Source organism: Watersipora subatra, chromosome 3 (assembly GCF_963576615.1).
Source record: "Watersipora subatra chromosome 3, tzWatSuba1.1, whole genome shotgun sequence".
NCBI lineage: Eukaryota > Metazoa > Bryozoa > Gymnolaemata > Cheilostomatida > Watersiporidae > Watersipora > Watersipora subatra.
Window position 1 is genome coordinate 69280613 of NC_088710.1, and position 20386 is coordinate 69300998.

At 38.4% G+C, this 20386-nt stretch overlaps 2 protein-coding genes across 4 annotated transcripts in view; both read left to right on the forward strand.

Moving 5' to 3' along the window:
* The first annotated feature begins 4175 nt into the window (after window positions 1–4175).
* LOC137390939 (uncharacterized) lies at window positions 4176–7091 on the forward strand. Its single transcript, XM_068077253.1, has one exon. The coding sequence runs from the start codon at window positions 4176–4178 to the stop codon at window positions 7089–7091; it is 2916 nt and encodes a 971-aa protein (XP_067933354.1).
* Window positions 7092–8855: 1764 nt separating this feature from the next.
* LOC137391016 (peroxisome proliferator-activated receptor alpha-like) overlaps window positions 8856–20386 on the forward strand; it is a 47252-nt gene continuing 35721 nt past the window's right edge. Inside the window, exons 1-3 of one of the 3 annotated variants that reach the window (XM_068077350.1) lie at window positions 8856–8935; window positions 9758–9885; window positions 12269–12459. In XM_068077350.1, the coding sequence (XP_067933451.1) occupies window positions 12349–12459 (111 nt within the window). In that variant the 5' untranslated portion in view covers window positions 8856–8935; window positions 9758–9885; window positions 12269–12348. Of the gene's footprint in view, window positions 9067–9757; window positions 9886–12268; window positions 12460–20386 lie in introns of all 3 variants that reach the window. The other 2 variants (XM_068077352.1, XM_068077351.1) reach the window with 2 other exon arrangements.

A 20386-nucleotide genomic window follows, 5' to 3' on the forward strand; every position in this document is an offset into this window, starting at 1 on the left:
CCCTGCCCAGCTGCTCATGGGAAGAGGGATGAGTTCAATAGGCTATATTGTCAACAGTCCAGTAGATGTAAAAAAGTTCCGTGCTTATGAAGCTGACTACAGAAGTAAGTAGGCTCATAATTTCAATCAACGTGACAGGGCGGTTGAACTGGACCAAGTGCCTGTCAGAACTCGGGTGGTTCTCAATGACCCCTCAGCCAAACCGTTGAGGACTGTTGTGATGTCTTCTTCAGGCAGAGAAGTTGCGTTGAAAACTGACAATGGAGCCATGCTGGGCAGGAACAAAAAACTAGTGCAAGTCAATAGCTTCACTGAGTCCTCTCCATCTGAGAAAATATGTATATCAAGAAAAGACATCTCCCATCCTACACTAAACACTAGAACTGAAGTGAGCACCAGTAAGGTAACCATTTCACCTAAGAGAGAATTTTACAGAGACCGGACCTCGGCAGTCCCCAGTGCCAGATGCGCCTGCTTCTGCACCTCTGCAGTTAAAGACTCCTCAAGTGAAGAATACTGTTGAGCGGTCACCTCCCTCAAGAAGCGGTTGTTCTCCGTATGCACCGACTGCGGCTCCCACTCAAAAGCACAAAGGGGTAGTGGATCGACCGGTCTCAGTCATCAGTGTTAGCCAGCACTTGTCTCCTCTAATACTCATCGTCAGAGTGTACAGACCCATCAGACATCACACAGAAAATCTGTTTTGATTGATAACTTAAATTTTCACGTTGATTTGTAAAAGTGAAAGAAGTAATGCCAGGCTTGCCGCATATCATAAACATGAAGGCGACACACGTCTAAAAACAGAACATCAGGCATCCTAAACTACCTGAACCTTCCTAGAAGAACCAACAGGTTGAAGCAATGCTTGTAACAATCACTTACCTACATGACATAATGTGCAGCGTCAATAAATTTAATAATGACAATAATAAATAATAATGCGGTGTTGAAAATACACAATCACTATAAACAGCTAATGATAAAGATCCTGACACTGATTCATATCAACGTTATTTGCTACAAGAAAGAGTAACGATTCCTTTGTATTTTATAAACATTATAGTTCTATAGATAATAAATGCTTATAGGCCAACATTTTATACATGTACTATACTATTACACAATTTTATGTGTTCATGGTTCACGTTAAGGTATGTAAATCATTCAACATATTTTGAGCTGCACCATTAGCTTAAAATGTGTCAGCTGTGTTCAAATGTAAAACCTGATATTATCTATAAGAAAAATCTTACTCAGCAAACCATTTTTAAAAAGTGTGCTTCCAAATCTTGTAACAATACTCTAAACACTGGTGTTTAGTTTGTCAAGTGCATCTCTATTATTACTGTAAATCATGTAGTATTACTGAATCATCTTTTATCACAATCGTAGCAAAACCGAATTAATTTAGCTCTTACTTGCTAATTATTTCACATTTATATCTAAACCCTTTTATAGTTGTTTTATTTTTTTACTTTAATTGACCTGCTCAAAACATTTTCCTCATAATATGAAGTTTGAATGTTACAGTTGTTTGACAAAGTTTGAAAACCTATACAGCTGTTTTGATTTTTTCTTAGATTATTTCAACTACACAAAAGACTTTTCTCGTGATCTGTATTTTGAAAGTTAGAATGGCAAATGCTCTTATATGTTAAATACAAATCAGTTTTTTGTGTACAGACTTTTTTTATTACTCGGGCAATGCCAGATAGTACAGCTAGTATATATATATGAAGACCCCAATAGAAAAACCAGTGATGTCACACCTTTGCAGTTCAGAGAAAATCAATTTTTAAGTTTTGAGACTGGATCAAGCAATGAAAATACAGTTTATGACAAATATATGTATATTTGCCATAAACTGTTTAGTCTGTAAAATCTGTCTGTAAATCTGTCAATAAACTGTAAGTTTATTGACAGATAAGTAGTTTGGTGCTTATAAAATAACATCTTTAACTCTGAATATTAGCTTTTGTAATTCAGTGGTCAAAAATGAACATGCATGTTGGCAACGGACATCACATATTTTTTTCCATTTGAAAGCACTAAAAAGGTTTTGCTCAATGAAAAATTATATTTTTTCCACTTTAAACTATATTTAACTATAATATAAGTACAGTAACACAACCAGTAATTAATGGCAGTTTGAAGCTTCACTACAATGTCTAAATTTCATCACTATCTGCTGTCTCAACCTCATCGGTTGTAGGATTGTAAAAAAAATGGTTGATTCTCTAATTTGCCAAATTGTTTAAGGATCAAATCTTGGTATTTTGCTTTGCTGATAGGCAATCGACTGGTGGTAATGCAAGTTGATTGAGTTTAATGAGGAAGCTTAGATGGGTTTTTCAATAGCAATGTCGATGCAACTGCCATTCCATGATTCTCTATAAAATGCCAGGAGCTTGCTTTCTGTATTCGTAACTTTCACTTGACGTATAGGCCTAGTTTTTATTGGGCAAGTTGTCTGGTACATCTGTTTAAGATATTTTGTGTTATTGAAAAACTTTGAGCTCTCAAGATAAATTATATTAAAGGGTTGAGGATGTTTGCGAGCATTTTGAAACAACTTCACCCAATAAGACGGTAGATCTACATCTGACTTGCAACTCACTGCAGTCCTGTCTCAATCACATTCCATATAAGAATGTCCACACGTTGAATAGCTTATTGTGATATTGTTAAAAAAAGGTTTTCTCATGCACAAGCCAATGAGAATAGTGGATAAGAGTATAGTTATTGTTCTGTCTAGCGTATTCAGACCTGCCAACCTAAGAGTGGGGCAATGCATGAGATTTGGTTTTGGGGCAGTTGATGTATCAATGATAGTATATATAAAGTTGTGGAAATTGGGGCAAACATCTCACGCATTTTCATTTTTTCTTTGGGGTGATTGCGTGAGTCTCACGCCCAATGCGTGAGAGTTGGCAGGTATGAGCGTATCCATCACAGAACAAATCCAACTCCACTACTTCGAGACCTATGTGACTTTCAACGGCGCCTTCTTTTCTTCACTTTACACACAGTTATTAGCAAAAATAAATAAGCGTCTTGTTGATTTTTTCTAGTGTAAAATTGATTAAAATCTGTAAACAATTTCTGCCTGTTAGCTGCACACACAATTTCAAAGCATTTTTACCGTTTGCATAAGCGATTTTCTCCTGTGGTGTGGCTAGAAACCTGTGGTGAAAGAAAAGAGTCATGACATACAGCTTGCGCTTGTAGCGGGGCATTGTTACATAACTGTGGTGGTTTGCTTTTGGAATGTTTTTATTACTGGCAGTAAGCCTTACTCTTATGTCATTGGCTGTGCCCTTTTTGTCTATCTTGTGTTGTTTGAGATTATGGTATGAGTAGGCACTCACTTCTCACTCGCAGTGATACAATAAAGTCATATAGTGTACAGCACATTTCAGCACAAACTATTTCGGCATTATGACAGTGAAGCTTTCAGATTTAGTACAGCGTTATGAAGATAAAACTAGTGGGGACTTTGGAGAGTGGTGCGACAAACTCGAGTTGATAGCAAAGCTCCAAAAAGTAGAGGATTTGATATCATTCTTGCCGTTATTTCTTTCCGGGCCAGCATTTGCTGTCTATAAACAGCTAGATGACAGTACTAAAGGCAATTATACGAAACTAAAAGAAGAGCTACTCTAAGCATTCAGTGATAATAGTTTTAGTGCATACGAACAGTTACGAACATGGACATTGGTCGATGGGGAAACTGTGGATGTGTACTTGGCCGATTTACGAAGGTTAGTGGCCTTAATTGGCCAGACAGAACCGGAACTGCTCTTAAAATGCGCTTTTGTTGCTGGGCTACCCGATGAGATGACTACCCAGCTAAAATCTGTAGCATCTGTGGAGAAGCTAAGCTTGACGGATCTGGTTAGCCGAGCGAGAATGATGATGTCCAGCAGAGCAACAGATGCTGGTTCTTGTGCTATTGGCTATACAAAGAAGGACAGTACTTGCTACGGATGTTCTAAGGCTGGGCATACCTATCGCCAGGGTGGTGCGAGCAACCGCAACAATGCAAGGCGGCAAGTTCAATGTTACAGATGCCAGCAATTTGGTCACATCAGCCGACACTGTAAACAAGAACAGGGAAATGACAAAGGGGGAGTATTGTTGCTGAATGCTCCCCCTGCCCTAAAGTAAGCAGAATGTTACCATTCAAATCTGTTAAAATTCAAGGACATGACAATGTGGCATTAGTTGATAGCGGATGTGAACAGTCTGTTATACGCCAAGATTTGATTCGCCGACTAGGGTTACAATTGCAAGGGCCACCTCAGCTAGTGACTATGCTAAACGGACATGTTGGTAAATGTGCAGGAGAAGCATTATTACAAGTGACAGCCGAGGGTCAAACAATTGAGCTAAAGTGTCTCGTGGCGCCGTATTTGGTGTGTGTCTGTTCCATGATTCTCGGTATGGATGCCATTATAAGACTTGGTGGCATGGTGGTCTCCCAAAGCTGTGATGTGAGTTTTATAGCATCTACCAGAGTGATCAATGTTGGAGTAGTTAAAAATCAACAAAAGTTACTTATGAACCAAAAGGAAACAGTAGTAATCGACGACAAAGACTTTAACGCTGTCTTCGATGGCTCAAAGTGGACAGTAAGCTGGAAGTGGTTAGAAAAAGAGCCTGTGTTGCGAAACAATTGTGCCGAGTATCGCGTCGCTGAAGACAAACAGAAGGCGTACGAGCTGGAAGTAGAACAATGGATTAACAATGGATGGCTACAGCCTCACAATGAGAAATTACCTGGAAAGGTAACAGGAGTCATACCGCTAATGGCTGCCGCCCAGCCAAACAAACCAACTAAAGCTCGCCCTGTGATGGACTATAGCAAAGAATTAAACAGTTACATTAGCAATCATCCAGGGTGTGATGTGGCACTGTGGCAGGATAAACTAAGGAATTGGCGTAAACTTGGTGACAATGCATGTGTTTTGGATTTAAAGAAAGTTTACCTGCAGTTACATGTACATGGAGACCTTCATAGGTTTCAGGCTGTGAACTACAAGGGTAAGTTGTATGTCATGACTCGAATGGGGTTTGGGTTAAATGTGGCTCCAAAAATTATGTCAGTTATACTACAAAAAGTTTTAGCTTTAGACGAAATTGTGGCCAAAGGTACTGATCACTATGTCAACGACATTTTTGTCAATGAGGCTGTTGTGTCTGCAAAGCGAGTGCAGCACCATTTGTCAAGCTTTGGGTTAGTCACAAAGGAACCTGTACCATTGTCTGATGCACGGGTATTAGGGTTAAGGGTGACTACAAATGGTGCTGAAGTGAGATGGTCGAGAGATGGACCCTTGCCAGCGGTTGGCACTAAAGTTACAAAACCAGAGCTGTTTTCTGTTTGTGGCAAGCTAACCGGTCATTATCCAGTAGCGGGCTGGCTGCGCGTGTCATGCAGTTATATGAAGCGTTTAGCAAATGTAGTTGAGTGGAATAGCGACATACCAAATGATGTGGTAGGGATGTTTCATGAGACATTGAAATACACAGAGGAACATGATCCCGTCGGAGGTGTATGGACGGTACCAGGCTGTGACCATGGAACAGTGTGGTGTGATGCTAGTAGCATTGCTGTTGGGGTTTGTATAGAAGTAGGTGATGTTGTGGTCGAGGATGCGTCTTGGTTAAGGAAAGAGGATGATGGAGCACACATAAATGTAGCAGAATTGGATGCTGTGGTAAAGGGATTAAATTTGGCCATGAAATGGAACCTGAAAAGATTAACTGTAGTAACCGATTCCAGGTCAGTTTATGCATGGGTGCAGTCTGTTATAACGGATAGTCATCGACCGAAGGTTAGCGGGTTGTGCGAAATGATAGTGAGGCGTAGGTTGGGGCTAATTGCACAGCTGATTGATGAGTATGAGGTGGAGTTAACCATCAAATTGGTTAACTCATTCAGCAACAAAGCTGACGTGTTAACCAGGGTGAGGCAGAAATGGTTAGTGAATACTACTAAAGTGGCCAATGTAGCAGTAGTGGATAATGCCGCTAGTTATGACGATGTGAGGAAAACCCATGACCTGCACCATTTTGGGATCGACAGAACCTTGTATATTGCTGAGCAAAGGTTAGGTAAACGGGTGAGCAGGAAGGCTGTAAAAAACATTGTTGAAAATTGCCTGGCATGTCAAAGGGTGGATCCTGCCCCCATGCGATGGATTAAGGGAAATTTGGAGGTAGAAGGAGTTTGGGAACGGCTTGCTACAAATATATGTCACTACAGGAATGTACCATACCTAACTATTATAGATTGTGGTCCAAGCAGATTTTCAATATGGGTAAGACTACAAAATGAGACAGCAGATGCAGTGTCACTACAGCTAGCTTGCGTGTTTAGAGAAAGAGGGCCTCCTGTCGAAGTGCTTTCAGACAACGGACCCTGTTTTCGTGGCAATCGTTTTGAGTCATTGTTGCAAACATGGGGAGTAGAACACATATATAGTTGTGCATATCGTGCATCTGGTAACGGAATAGTTGAGAGAATCCACAGGACAATCAAGCGTATGGCTGCATGCTCGGGTGGTAGTATCAGTGACATGGTATTCTACTACAACAATTCACCTAATGCTGAAGGAGTGGTGCCGGCAAAGAAGTTGTATGCGTATGTGCCTAGGCTGCATAGATTAGTTGGAGAGGGAGATGGTATGCGACGACAGCGAGACGTGACCTGTAACCCATTTAGAGTAGGTGATCAGGTATATGTCAAGCCAGCAAATGTAAAGTGCACATCTGTATGGAAGTTAGGTACAGTGACTGCACTAGTATCAAACACTGCTGTGGAAGTTGACAAGATGACTCGTCATGTTGCAGATCTGCGTCACGCTTGCAGAGAAAGTGAGGACGACGATAGCAGGGAAATTGAGATTATCCAGAATGATGAATGTATAGAAGCAGATTTGGCAAATGTTGAAAGGCATAGTGATTTGGCCATACGCAGTAATAGTCACCCGCCAGTATCGGTGGTAGATAACACAGTTACCAGTAGAAGTGAAACACGAGATCGTAAGCCGCTAAAGTGGTTAGCAGATTTTTACGTAGAGTAAAAGGAAAAAAGGGTTTTGTGATCTATAGGATCAGGGGGAGCTGTGGTGAAAGAAGAGAGTCAAAACATACAGCTTGCGCTTGTAGCGGGGCATTGTTACATAATTGTGGTTTGTCTTTGGAATGTTCATTACTGGCAGTAAGCCTTACTCTTATGTCATTGGCTGTGCTCTTTTTGTCTATCTTGTGTTGTTTGAGATTATGGTATGAGTAGGCACTCACTTCTCACTCGCAGTGGCACAATAAAGTCATATAGTGTACAGCACATTTCAGCTCAAAACCTTTTGCTTTTTAGTCTTTTTTGTGCATTACTATATTTTCTTTATTTTCTAGGCTTTTCAGTTTGTTCTGAATACTCAGATCTATCCCCAGATCCCATCATTATTAATAATAATTCAACGAACGAGCATGCGTTACGCATCGATCATTTCTGCTAGCTAAGCAACATTAAACCATGCAAGACCGAGTTAACGAGCAAAACGCTCTTTGATTGGTTAGATGTTGGACTTAATAGATTTTTCCATATTACGGCTCTGACATCTCCGTTTATTCATTTTAGCATAACATTTAAATACAGATATTCATAGGCCAACACTGGGTTTTTCAACTTTTTAATTCACTATACAATTTTAGTCTCAAAACTACAGGTAGGTTGCAGTAACTCCAAAAACACCTAAATGTGACATCACTGGATTTTCCATTGTGATCTTCATATGGATTTGATGGAAAAAGTGTAATTCACAAGAGTTGTCTAACCTGTGTAGTTATTTATAAAATTGTGCACTCACGCGGGTTCGTGCAGAACCAGACCTGCCAACCCGAGAGTGGGGCAATGCGTGAGATTTAGTTTTGGGGCAACTGATGTATCAATGATAGTATATATAAAATTGTGGAAATTGGGGCAAAAATCTCACGCATTTTCATTTTCTCTTTGGGGTGATTGCGTGAGTCTCACGCCCAATGAGTGAGAGTTGACAGGTATGTGCAGAACTTACACTATTGCAAAATAGGACGCGTCGGTGTTGTAAACCGGAAATCGAAATAACTAAAATTTGTGAGTTGAAAAAGGCCAGATCCCAGGTTCTTAAGTCTAAACGTTCTAAGATTTCTGCATGCCAATTTTAGAGAGTGTATATGCAGCGACTCATTTGCTAACCACTGCGTACTAAACCAATAGAACGTGTTTATTCTACGAAGGCTACCGTATGTTTTTGTGCCTATGGCAGCCTATTCCATAAAAGCTATCCTAACACTTGAGAAAATATACGTACTGCAAAAAACGCGTGCATAGTAAACTTTACTGAATGTTACCCAAAAAGTAGCAAAGAAGTGATAAAAATAAATGTTTGGGGTTGTTTGTTCTATATTAAAAACATGGATGTATATATACGTAAATGTATAAACTCAATACATGTACAGATGTTTTTGTAAATGTACGTCGACGTGGCAGTCTACTTGGAATAAGACGTCCTTCGCGCAATGCTAAGTCAATGTTTGCGCTATGACGTTTTTACACGCACGGTTGCTCCCGAACAAAATTTGTTCCGAAGCAACAAATTTTACTAACATTTAATGTTACTAAAATAAATAAAAGTTATCATCTCTCGACTCAAGAGTCCTTTAAAACTAACCGTGACCTCTGAGCGCTCTCGCCCTCTCATGGACATTGCTCGACAAGATAGCTCAAGCGCCCGAAATACTGTTTACATAATAAGTAACGCACGCAAAAGCAAGGCGATTTATCAAAAAATCACAATAACGTATTAGAATGAGGCTAGGTAACATTCATTGCCCTGCTAATGGTAATCTGCAAAACCCGATCGGACGTCGGACTGTAACGTTTCACGTTAGTACACCTGGTTCTGTGAAATGTAGTGATGATTGGGCGCCAGAAAAAGTGTTCTAATCGTCATATTGTATAATAACAATGTTATAAACCGACATACGAAATGCGACTTACATTGTATAGGCTATTAAGTTAGTATTAAAATGCTGAAGTTACGTTAGTTTAGTAAAAGACGCTACATGTTGGGAAGAGTTCTGAAATTTTTTCATAATGTGTCTGTTTTGCCAAATATTTAATGTAATATATGTTCAAGTTTCTACAAACTGATTAAACGATCTATTTCGCAATAGATTATTATCATATTATCATATCGCATATTATTATCGCAATCAAAAGCTGTGTCATATGACAATTTCTCGCAAAACCGATCGCAGTTGCATTATTACTTTTGACAAACCTAGTCATCAAAGAAGCTCTGTCAGTTATCCTTTTCAATGCTTTTAATAGAAATAAGCAAGTGTTTAAAAATTGAGTTCAGCTTCGGTCTGAATGCTGAATGTGACCCGTTTTAAGCTTTTTGCTGAAAGACCTACTCTAGGGAAGATTTGACCTTTAGCATAAAATGCTTGGCTAGATTGTTCTGTTTATGCGTAGTGTTGGAAGTGGTTTGGAGTACATGTATATATTTATCTACTCATAGTAAAAACTACTTAATTCTGTTCTTCCCTAGCTTATTATAAATACAAACAGTGTAAAATAAAATAGGAATAAGGATTTGATCCTGTCCGGCCAGTATTTTTGGATGTTGGCAAGCTAGCTGTGAGTATACTATATAAGATTATACCTATCTTAATATGTTCTACAATATTTTATTGTTTACAGCAAAAACTCAGAAGCAAGCATTTCCGTCTGAAGCTCTTGTAGGAGTAAAGAAAACTTTTTATCCCTAAAAGCAAGTGAACACCGCTGGCTACACAAGAATACATGGGCGTGGCCTATGTATTCAAAATGTAAGTTTTGCTATGAACTTAATGCTTAGCAATGAGTATTATGAATGCAAGCAAGTCGCAAAATGTGTTTTATTTTCTTCATGGTATCCGCTTGAATGTTTGGTGATTTTAAACTTTACTCTTAGTGCTTACCTATGAAAATTACTTTGCTTGCTCTTTGTTAGTGTATTAATAGTAGTATTGGTAGTGATAAATAAAAAAGGAGGTTAGGATTGTTCCTATGCCTTAGCGACTCACAAACGGAAGTGTAGGTTCAGCAATGTGTAAATTTGGAGACAGAGATCATATGTAACGTAACTTGCTCCATCTTTTGACAGCACAAACTGAACTTCTATATTTTATTTTCAAAAAACTTAGTCGTATGTTCCAAACTACTTTAGATGGAGAGTAAAGTATTAAAGGTTGACTTGCAACAAAATTCACATTACAGTTATTTGGTATCAAAAGATTCGCCATGTCTTACTGTGTTGTGATGTAGGTGCTAAATATGTGGAAATGTGATTACAAGCTCTTAAAAGCTCAAAAACGAAAAGCCGCCGTAGATTGGAATCTCTTTAATTCTCTGACGTTGTCATTACAGTTGGGTTATTGTCTTGTCACGTGATGTTCTCACGTGAATTGAAAGGCCAATAACAAGCTCGATATAAAACCTATCGTAGCACTAGTTTATGACAAACACTTCGGGTTTTACCGAAGACCCCGTATCAAATATAGATGCTCGCTACTTTACAGTTTTGTTTCAGGTTGGTCTAATCGGCATGTCGTAATCTGATCATGTGACCCAATACTTCGCAAATAATTTCTGCAGCACTTTTCAAGTATCACAGGTAACCAACAGGCTCGTCATGATTATCAGACAATGATATGTACTCTTTCGAGCTAAGGTTGAAAAATTAAACAAATTTTTACGGTAAGCTATAAGATATCGCTGCTAAAATAAACAGCATTACAATGACGATAAAACAGATGTGTAAGAGCAATAGACATGGTTTTATTGAATGCGTGAAGTATATTTGTGAAAATATTTCGACGAATAAGGTTGCATGAAAGTGTAAGCAGACACCATCTACCACAACTACGTCATGTTTGAGCCGTTTTGGAAAAAGAATCCAAATTACGGCGGTCTCGTGTGGCTGCGATTAACTGTTCGTTTTTGAGCTTTTAAGAGCTTGTAGTCACATTTCCACATATTTTGCACCTACAACACAGCAGAGTAAGACATGGTGAATCTTTTGATATCAAATAACTGCAATGTGAATTTTGGTGCAAGTCAACCTTTAAGTGAAATTTACTGTAATCACTGTAATCGCATTACTGTAATCATGTGTAGAGGTTTGACTGTATTTTGCAATGCCGTCTGATAAGGTATGACAGTTCATGGGAAATGTGTAAGAGCTATCCTGAACAGCTGTTGTATCATAGAATAATATGATGATACATGATCAGTTCTCAGACTATATAAGAAGAATATGCTGACTGATTATAATTTATCACTTACCACTCGTATGGAGGTAGCCTTTCTGTTGGACGGCTTGATTCAGCAGTGTTTGCTCGTGCTAGCAATTCTCATATTTATTACTGTTTACATGTATAGTGTATCAGACATGCATAGTGTATCTGACATGTATAGTGTATGTGACATGTATAGTGTATGTGACATGTATAGTGTATCAGACATGCATAGTGTATCTGAAATGTATAGTGTATCTGAAATGTACAGTGTATCTGAAATGTATAGTGTATCTGACATGTATAGTGTATCAGACATGTATAGTGTATCTGAAATGTACAGTGTATCTGAAATGTACAGTGTATCTGAAATGTATAGTGTATCTGACATGTATAGTGTATCAGACATGTATAGTGTATGTGACATGTATAGTGTATGTGACATGTATAGTGTATGTGACATGTATAGTGTATGTGACATGTATAGTGTATGTGACATGTATAGTGTATGTGACATGTATAGTGTATGTGACATGTATAGTGTATCTGAAATGCATAGTGTATGTGACATGTATAGTGTATCTGACATGTATAGTGTATGTGACATGTATAGTGTATGTGACATGTATAGTGTATGTGACATGTATAGTGTATCTGACATGTATAGTGTATGTGACATGTATAGTGTATCTGAAATGCATAGTGTATCTGACATGTATAGCGTATCTGACATGTATAGTGTATCTTACATGTATATTGTCTCTGAAATGTGTAGTATATCTGCGGCTTTATCAAATCTTTGAAGATAGTTTCTGAAGTGTCTGCACACAAATTTTATAGATTTTATATGATTTATATTTTATATTCATAATTTTGAGGTCTTAAGCTGAAATTTCTTGTTTTATTGGACTTAACCTTTTAAAATAATTTGCAGTGAATTTCCCCCACAGATAGAAGTGAACCAGATTTGATTTGTATCTGTCAGTTAGTTAGAATTATCTGCAGCCACGTCTGATGGCCATGGAAAAGCCAAAACCACGGGCGCCGGTACTGCCCCCGTGTCGGGTGTGCGGGGAGAAAGCTTCTGGATTACACTATGGTGTCAACAGCTGTGAGGCTTGCAAGGTGAGTTACTTACGGGATCCTTGTCATTGGTTTGCACTGAAGAATGGAACACCCTACGAGCAGAGAAAATGAATCCTAATCATGGTATTCTGCTTATTTTCGCATACTTGAAGAATTCTTCGCTAGTTTTATTTTGAATGAAACGAGTGATATGAGAATGAAATAATGGGGAGCTCCTATTTGCAAGCACATTTTTAATTTTGCTTTCGATTGTTTTTTTAACGGACCGCACGCTACAACATGTGTACAAACCTTCTAGTTCAAAACACATCCAAGACTGAAGTTTAGTAGATCACAGTCGAGTCAAAGCAGTTATTTCTGGTGACGGCTATTTGCAACTGTTAAAAGAAAAAAAAATCTCATATTTTAATACATGACAATGAAAACTTTTGAATACATTTGTATGTGTGAAAATATAAATAATAGTACCGAAGACACTCCTATAACCTATACCCCCTATAACCTAAATTCTCAAACGTAAAGAGTTTATGTAAAGTTTCTGCTTCGTACCTTGTAAAATATTCCATATAACGTAGTGTGAAGTCGGTGCAAGTTTTTAATTGTGATTTGAATAATGCGAATCTCGTGGTTATCCTACAAATATCACATTCTCTCTTGTCGGACTTCGGAGAGACATTGGCAGTTTAGTTTGTTGTAAGAGATCGTCAGGTCTGCTGATAATGTACAGCGAATAAGTAACTGCACAATTATTCAGGTGATATATTAGTACATGTGTCAGTTAAAGTGTCGGTCTACCAATCTGAATGTCATGAGTTGGAGTATGGTCAAAAGCTATTTTTTATCGTAATCTTGAACTCTGGCTACGGTTAAGCACGTGTACAGATAAACAACGCTCTTATTATAGTAAAGATATGTTTTTACTTTATTTTAGACAGATTATTATCATTTTGCAGAATAGACCTTGCTGTTCAAAAAAATTGATGTAAATTGACATTAAAGGTTGACTTGCAACAAAATTCACATTACAGTTATTTGGTATTCTAAGATTCACCATGTCTTACTCTGTTGTGTTGTAAGTGCAAAATATATGGGAAGGTGATTACAAGCTCTCAAAAGCGAACAGTTAATCGCAGCCACACGAGACCGCCGTAGTTTGGATTCGCTTTCCAAAATGGCTCAAATGGGACGTAGTTGTTACAGGATGGTTTCTGTTTACACTTTCATGCAACCTCATTCGTCGTAATATTTTCACAAATATACTTCACGCATTCAATAAAACCATGTCTATTGTTCTTACGCATCTATTTTATCGTCATTGTAATGCTGTTTATTTTAGCAGCGATATCTTATAACTTACCAATAAAAATTCATTAAACTTTTTAACCTTAGCTTGAAGGAGTACATATCATTGTCTGATAATCATGACAAGCCTGTTGGTCACTTGTGATAATCGAAAAGTGCTGCAGAAATTATTTGCGAAGTATTGGGTCACATGATCAGATTACGACTTGACGATTAGATAATGCCGAAACAAAACTGTAAAGTAGCGAGCATCTATATTTGATACGGGGTCTTCGGTAAAACCTGAAGTGTTTATCATAAACTAGTGCTACAATAATTTTTATATTGAGCTTTTCATTGGTCTTTCAATTCACGTCAGAACATCACGTGACAAGACGATAACCAAACTGTAATGACTACGTCAGATAAATAAACAGATTCCAATCTACGGCGACTTTTTGTTTTTGAGCTTTTAAGAGCTTGTAATCACATTTCCACATATTTGGCACCTACAACACAACAGAGTAAGACATGGTGAATCTTTTGATACCAAATAACTGTAATGTGAATTTTGTTGCAAGTCAACCTTTAAAGATGTGCGCTCACTTCAAATTATTGAAAGATTACTGTAATCACGGATCATAAACCAAGTTAACTGGTAAGAAAAAGGAGAAAAGTTGCCAATACGAACGAATAATACTACTGTGCGGTCATAATATTACAGCTACTGTGCAGTCATAAAATTAAAGAGTTAAGTCTAGTCCTTTTCCTTTTTAAAGGGCTACACGGGTGAGTTTGGGAAGATCTGGGAGTGGATTAGGAAATATATGAGTATTTTACTGTTTGTATAACATAAAATATAACGTATAACGTAAACATTCTTGGAGTGGATTGTTTATGTTTTAGGAGTGTTTTCTGTAAATGCAAACACAGGTAGTGTAGTAACTTGATGAAACATAATAATATCTTTCTTAACTATGGTTTCAAATGAGCTATGTTAGTAGTATGGATGGGAGCTATGTTAGTAGTATGGATGAGAGCTATGTTAGTAGTGTGGATGGGAGCTATGTTAGTAGTATGGATGGGAGCTATGTTAGTAGTATGGATGGGAGCTATGTTAGTAGTATGGATGGGAGCTATGCTAGTAGTATGGATGGGAGCTATGTTAGTAGTATGGATGGGAGCTATGTTAGTAGTATGGATGGGAGCTATGTTAGTAGTATGGATGGGAGCTATGTTAGTAGTACGGATGGGAGCTATGTTAGTAGTATGGATGGGAGCTATGTTAGTAGTATGGATGGGAGCTATGCTAGTAGTATGGATGGGAGCTATGTTAGTAGTATGGATGGGAGCTATGCTAGTAGTATGGATGGGAGCTATGTTAGTAGTACGGATGGGAGCTATGTTAGTAGTATGGATGGGAGCTATGCTAGTAGTATGGATGGGAGCTATGCTAGTAGTATGGATGGGAGCTATGCTAGTAGTATGGATGGGAGCTATGTTAGTACAGTAATACTTCAACTTACGAGTGCTCCAACGTACGAGAGACTTGAGATACGAGCCAGCTTTCAAGCAAGTTTTAGCACTAACATACGAGCCATGTTTGAGATACGAGCACTTGAGTCAGTTGCCAAGTATGCCGGAGGTGTTTTATGAGAACAGCATCACTCTGTATTTTTCAACTGCTCAGGTTATACTGTTGTACCGTGTTTTTTTTTGTGCACGATTTTCTGTGCAGAATTATGTAAATTAAACGTACTGTGCGTAGACCGAAAGTTTGCCAGTAAAATGAAAGATAATTCAAAGAAAAAGCAAATGATAACAATTGATATTAAACGGAAAGATATTGAAAAATATGCAAAATGTGTATGCGTGATTGAGCTAGCTCGGGAATATGACAGAAACACATTCATAATATCAAACAGAAGGATTACATTCAGGGCATTTAGTTTGCAAAAGGACTAACCATAGTTTCTAAACGGTGCAGCGATCTTCACGACCGCTGATGGCATTGGACAAACAATTGGCCGGTGACAGCGTAACTGAAACGATGCTATGTGAAAAGGCCGGCGCTATCTATCCAAACTGTTTAATAGACATTCGGACAAGCTGGCTAGTGATCGTGCATTCACCATTTGTGACTACACTTGTGTTCGTCCTTATCGCAACATGTTGCAAGGGCGACAAAGGCAAACGTCGTTAGATAGGTTTATCTTAAAACGGCCGGCTAGTCGTGAAAGCGAAAAAAAGGAAAGATTTCTCGCTAACCAGCAAGAAACTTTAAACTATAAACGCCGAAGAAATTTTAATTACGTTTAGTTGAAAATGAAAGTTTGCTTTTAGGTTTGCTTCTAAGTTTGTCTTTCAACTCTTTGATAAAATCCAAATTTATCAAAGTCAACTGTTGTAACGAAGGATAACTTATATCTCCCTCCCTGGCAAACGCGAGTGTTAACTGCTATTGTATGTATTTAACTTTACATTTTAATTAATCACATTTCCTTGCATCATTTTTTATTTGTTGCTTTTTGAAAGCATGTAGTACGTAAGGAGAATAACCAACATGTTCTTTCTGTTACAATATCTTGTTTTGAGTGTTTTATTTGCTTATTTTAGAGTATGGAAACCAATCAATATATATTTAATTGTTCTATATATAAATAAATTGCACCAACATGCGAGTAAATTGACATACGAGCTCAGTCTCGGAACGCATTAAGCTCGTAAGTTGAAGTATGACTGTAGTATGGATGGGAGCTATGCTAGTAGTATGGATGGCTGGAGATTTCCTTGCTTTAAATGCAACTGTTTCGGATAAAACGACTACCATCAGTTGCAGTTAACAGGCTGTTATTACACGGACAAGCACGTTCTTCCTTCTTACATGTTATTACTATTACACTCCATCCGCTCTGTTTGGTTTTTGCGATCTAACAGCCATTTGCAAGTGGAAATATGCAGTTTAATCTGCAGCTCGGTTGATATTTTGGAACTTTTTATCAGTCAAAATTAAAAAAACTTTAATATTTGTCGGTCAATCAAAATTTTGGCAAAATCAGCCTATCAACTAGTGCATACGCAGTTCTAGCTTGTGTGCAGTTCGCTCTTACTCAATATATGGAACACAGGCTAGTGTGCGATTAATTAAAACTGAATAGAAAAGTTTTTGAGCTGTGGCTTTTTTCGTGACCAAGCAGTAGAATGCATAAGAACCGAGCTTGCCTATGTTTTCATGTGCACTCACTTAAGAGCCCCATCTAAAGCCGGTTATCATTTTTTTCAATTATGCACTTTGCTGTAGTACAGCTTTCGCTTCTCATTGCGACAAAATGGCCACATATGCGAAACTGTAATTATGGTGAGAATTAAGGCTGGTTGTTAGTTTGGTAGGTTTGATTTGGCACGGTCAACTTGTCTGCATGATGAACTGGTGAATTGCTTTTGTGCGGGTCACTCGTGATAATGGAGAACTCTAGAGCGTAGTTGATGACAACCTATTTTATATTGTCTCCATCTTTAGGTAGGCATTTGCTAATCTTAATACACAGCTGTAGAACAATAGATTTTTATTGAGTAATTAAATAAGATAAAGACTTTGCATAAGATTTTTGCAACATGAGGTTTGTACGTCGATGAGACCACTTGCTTTTTGGTGACACGCTATTCTACTAAATGCTCAAAGTTACCTCTGGAATAGCTTTCAAAGGAGGAACACTCAGTTTGCTTGGGCTGTCTAGGGCTTGCTAAAGGAATGTATTATTTTGTGGCTTCAATAATGTTTGGTCTCCAGTTGACCTCGTAACCTTCGAGAGCCTGCTTCATTTTTCCCCCAGCAAGGTCTGTAAAACTTGTCACCTACAGTCATTTTGGACTCAACCTGCCCTTGTCTCATGGAGAATGTTTTTTTTTACAACACTGTTGGGCTCACTGTAGCATGATCTCCTAAAATCACTGCTTATTCACATGGCTTGAGGTATTGCTCAACTATCTCTCCTGATTGGCACTCCGGCCATTGAAAGTTCTTAATGGTGATCCTCTAACAATCTGAGTAGACAACAGCTCTGGGAAACGACATGGTACTTTAGCATCACTTTTCAGTCAAGGGTGGTTTAATTTTCTTGGAGGCCTATCCCATGCATTCCAACAGCTAGACTTGTTTGTTGGTGCATATGCACACCCCTTCTTTAATGATATGTACATGCTGGTCGAAGTCTATGCTACACACAAGCTTACTTCCGTTTTTCAATTGTGTTCTGTTATTGCTTTGGTTTGTCACACTTGTTTGTTGGTGCATCTGAACACTCTTTTTCTAATTTATATATATTTCTCAAAGTTTGTCATATGTAGGATTGATTATCCGGCTATAGATCTTAAAATCTTGGAATAAATATTCCGTACTGAAGAAGATTCGATCTCGGACCCTGCAGTTCACCAGTCTGACGCCTTACCCACTAGACTACAGAAATCGAATTGCTAGCTTGCCAATATAAGTCATTATATGACAGCAAATAACTACCTGCTTTGCGTATGACGCAGGTCATAGCTTAACGTCATGAGAAGCTATTTGCTCATATTAAACTGGCTAATAGCGAGCAACTCTCACTACTTCTCATTGTTTATTAGACAAAACACTTTTTTCATGACATGTAGCTTAAAAGTTAGAATGGCAAATGTTGTTATATGTTAAATACAAATCAATTTTTTGTCCAAAGACTTTTCTATTACCCGGGCAACGCCCGGTGGAACAGCTAGTCATCTATACATGCTGGTTGAAGTCTATGCTACACGTATGCTTCACTTACTTTAAAAATAAGAATGCTAAGACTGTGACAGATGAATCTGAACGAAAACTCATTTTCTTTTAGAAGTCATTCAATCTGACTTTTACTTTTAGCACTTGAAGGAATGACAGCTCAGTCTCATTGTATATGAGCCATCCTTTTCTTCATGCCGATTTTTAAAGGAGCGAGCTAATAAAAAGCCTCGGATGTGGAGCTAGCATCGCTTGCGGGGTCCATAAAAATTTTGCCAGTCCACCTTTTGTCATGCACCATACTGGGAAAAAAATAGCATCTCTAGGAGTGATGGGTAACTGAAAGCTGTGCTTTTTGCTTCACCAACTAATCCAGCTCTAGGGCTTTCCCTTATAATAGTGGCTGTTTTAGGTTTTCCTAACTTGTCTTTGCTTGGGGTCCTGATTGAAATTTTACATTTTTTCTAGCTTTTCTATTGCCCTCTATTTAAGATGATGTTCAACTATTTTTAAAATTCAATCTGAGACACAGACTATGGTCTTTTGTAAACCTAATGCTTACAAGAGGTCTGTCATCCTATCAGTCTTAGTTTTTAAAATATGCATGCACCTATGGGCTCTGTGAATCGGGATTGGCCTTGTGCAGCCCAGACTACTGCTTTGGGTGAGTGATTTTTATCAGTTTAGGTATATCAAGGAATTGTTTTACTCTGTGTGAATAAATTATTTGTTCATATCCCAACATTGGAGAAAGGCACATACCTTGGGTGGTCAAGCCTCACGTGTCCTTGAGTGAAGCAGACATACCCTTCTCAGGTCCTACAGCTTACACATTCTGGAATGCCAGATCTTTATTTTCGTTTTTCAACAGAAGTGGCAAAGATTTTCAGAGGGAAATTCATTTTTAGTATGTACAACTTCTTCTGTGGCCTGAGTGCTTACAGCCTGCCAATATGTGTGCTAGTATGCATTTCAATGAGTACTCCGAAAATTGTCTATATCCATATTTCGATGGTGATGTGAAAATCAATTTAGTCAATTTATTAGCTGGGTGCATTTTCTTGCAAGATAACTTTGATGTCGTTTCTGATGGCTATCAATGACACATGGCATGAAGAGCTGGAAACCTGACGTTAAAGTCCTGCTTTTCCTCTGCTGTTGGGGTCCATTCATCTGCCCTGGTTACTTTCTAAAACTTTCTGGTGAAGCAATGCCACATCGCCTTTTGCGCAATACTTAGGGAAGTTTAAATGTCTTTTGTGGTCCTCTGTTTAAAATCTTTCGCAATGCTTCCATTAACATGTCCATCATCATATCTTCTAAGCCAACTAATTCAGTTTATTTGGTGCCTCAAGCAGCCACCCGGAAGATCAGAAATAGGCCTATACAATCGGTCCTCTGCCACTAATGTAATGGATGTACACCGAAACTACAGCTTTTTTGCTTGAAGGAACCTCCACTAGGATAGTTTGATGGCCCAAACCTCCCACAACACATGAAGGTCACAGCTATAAAATACTATGGCCTGACTACCTGCTCTGTGATTGCTAAATTGCCATCAAATGCTATAGTTTGACTTGCTATTGGTCCTTTATCTCCTGGTAGCGATGTATTTCTCTGCACTGCATTCTGTCAACCTTGAGCATAAAGAAAGTGTAAGAGTTTTGTCACTCCTTCAGCGTATTCCAGATTAGACATTTAGAGCATGGTACCCAAAACTTACAATATATGCTTGGATATTTAGACTTTCCAGGGTGACATGATAGAAAACTATAATATGTGCAGGGCTGTATTGTCCAAAAATAAAGTGGTCAGGAGACTGTCAATTAGTAGTTCCAGAGGGCCGACGGCTCGACTCGGCCGTTTGCATTCGTGCTTGCATTCGTGCGGGGAGGGCCTAGGAGAGAAGCTGAAGCGCCTATCTAGTGAAGG

Excerpts from the sequence above, each read along its gene's own strand:
- LOC137390939 (XM_068077253.1), top strand. The coding sequence starts at position 4,176 with ATGTTACCATTCAAATCTGTTAAAATTCAAGGACATGACAATGTGGCA.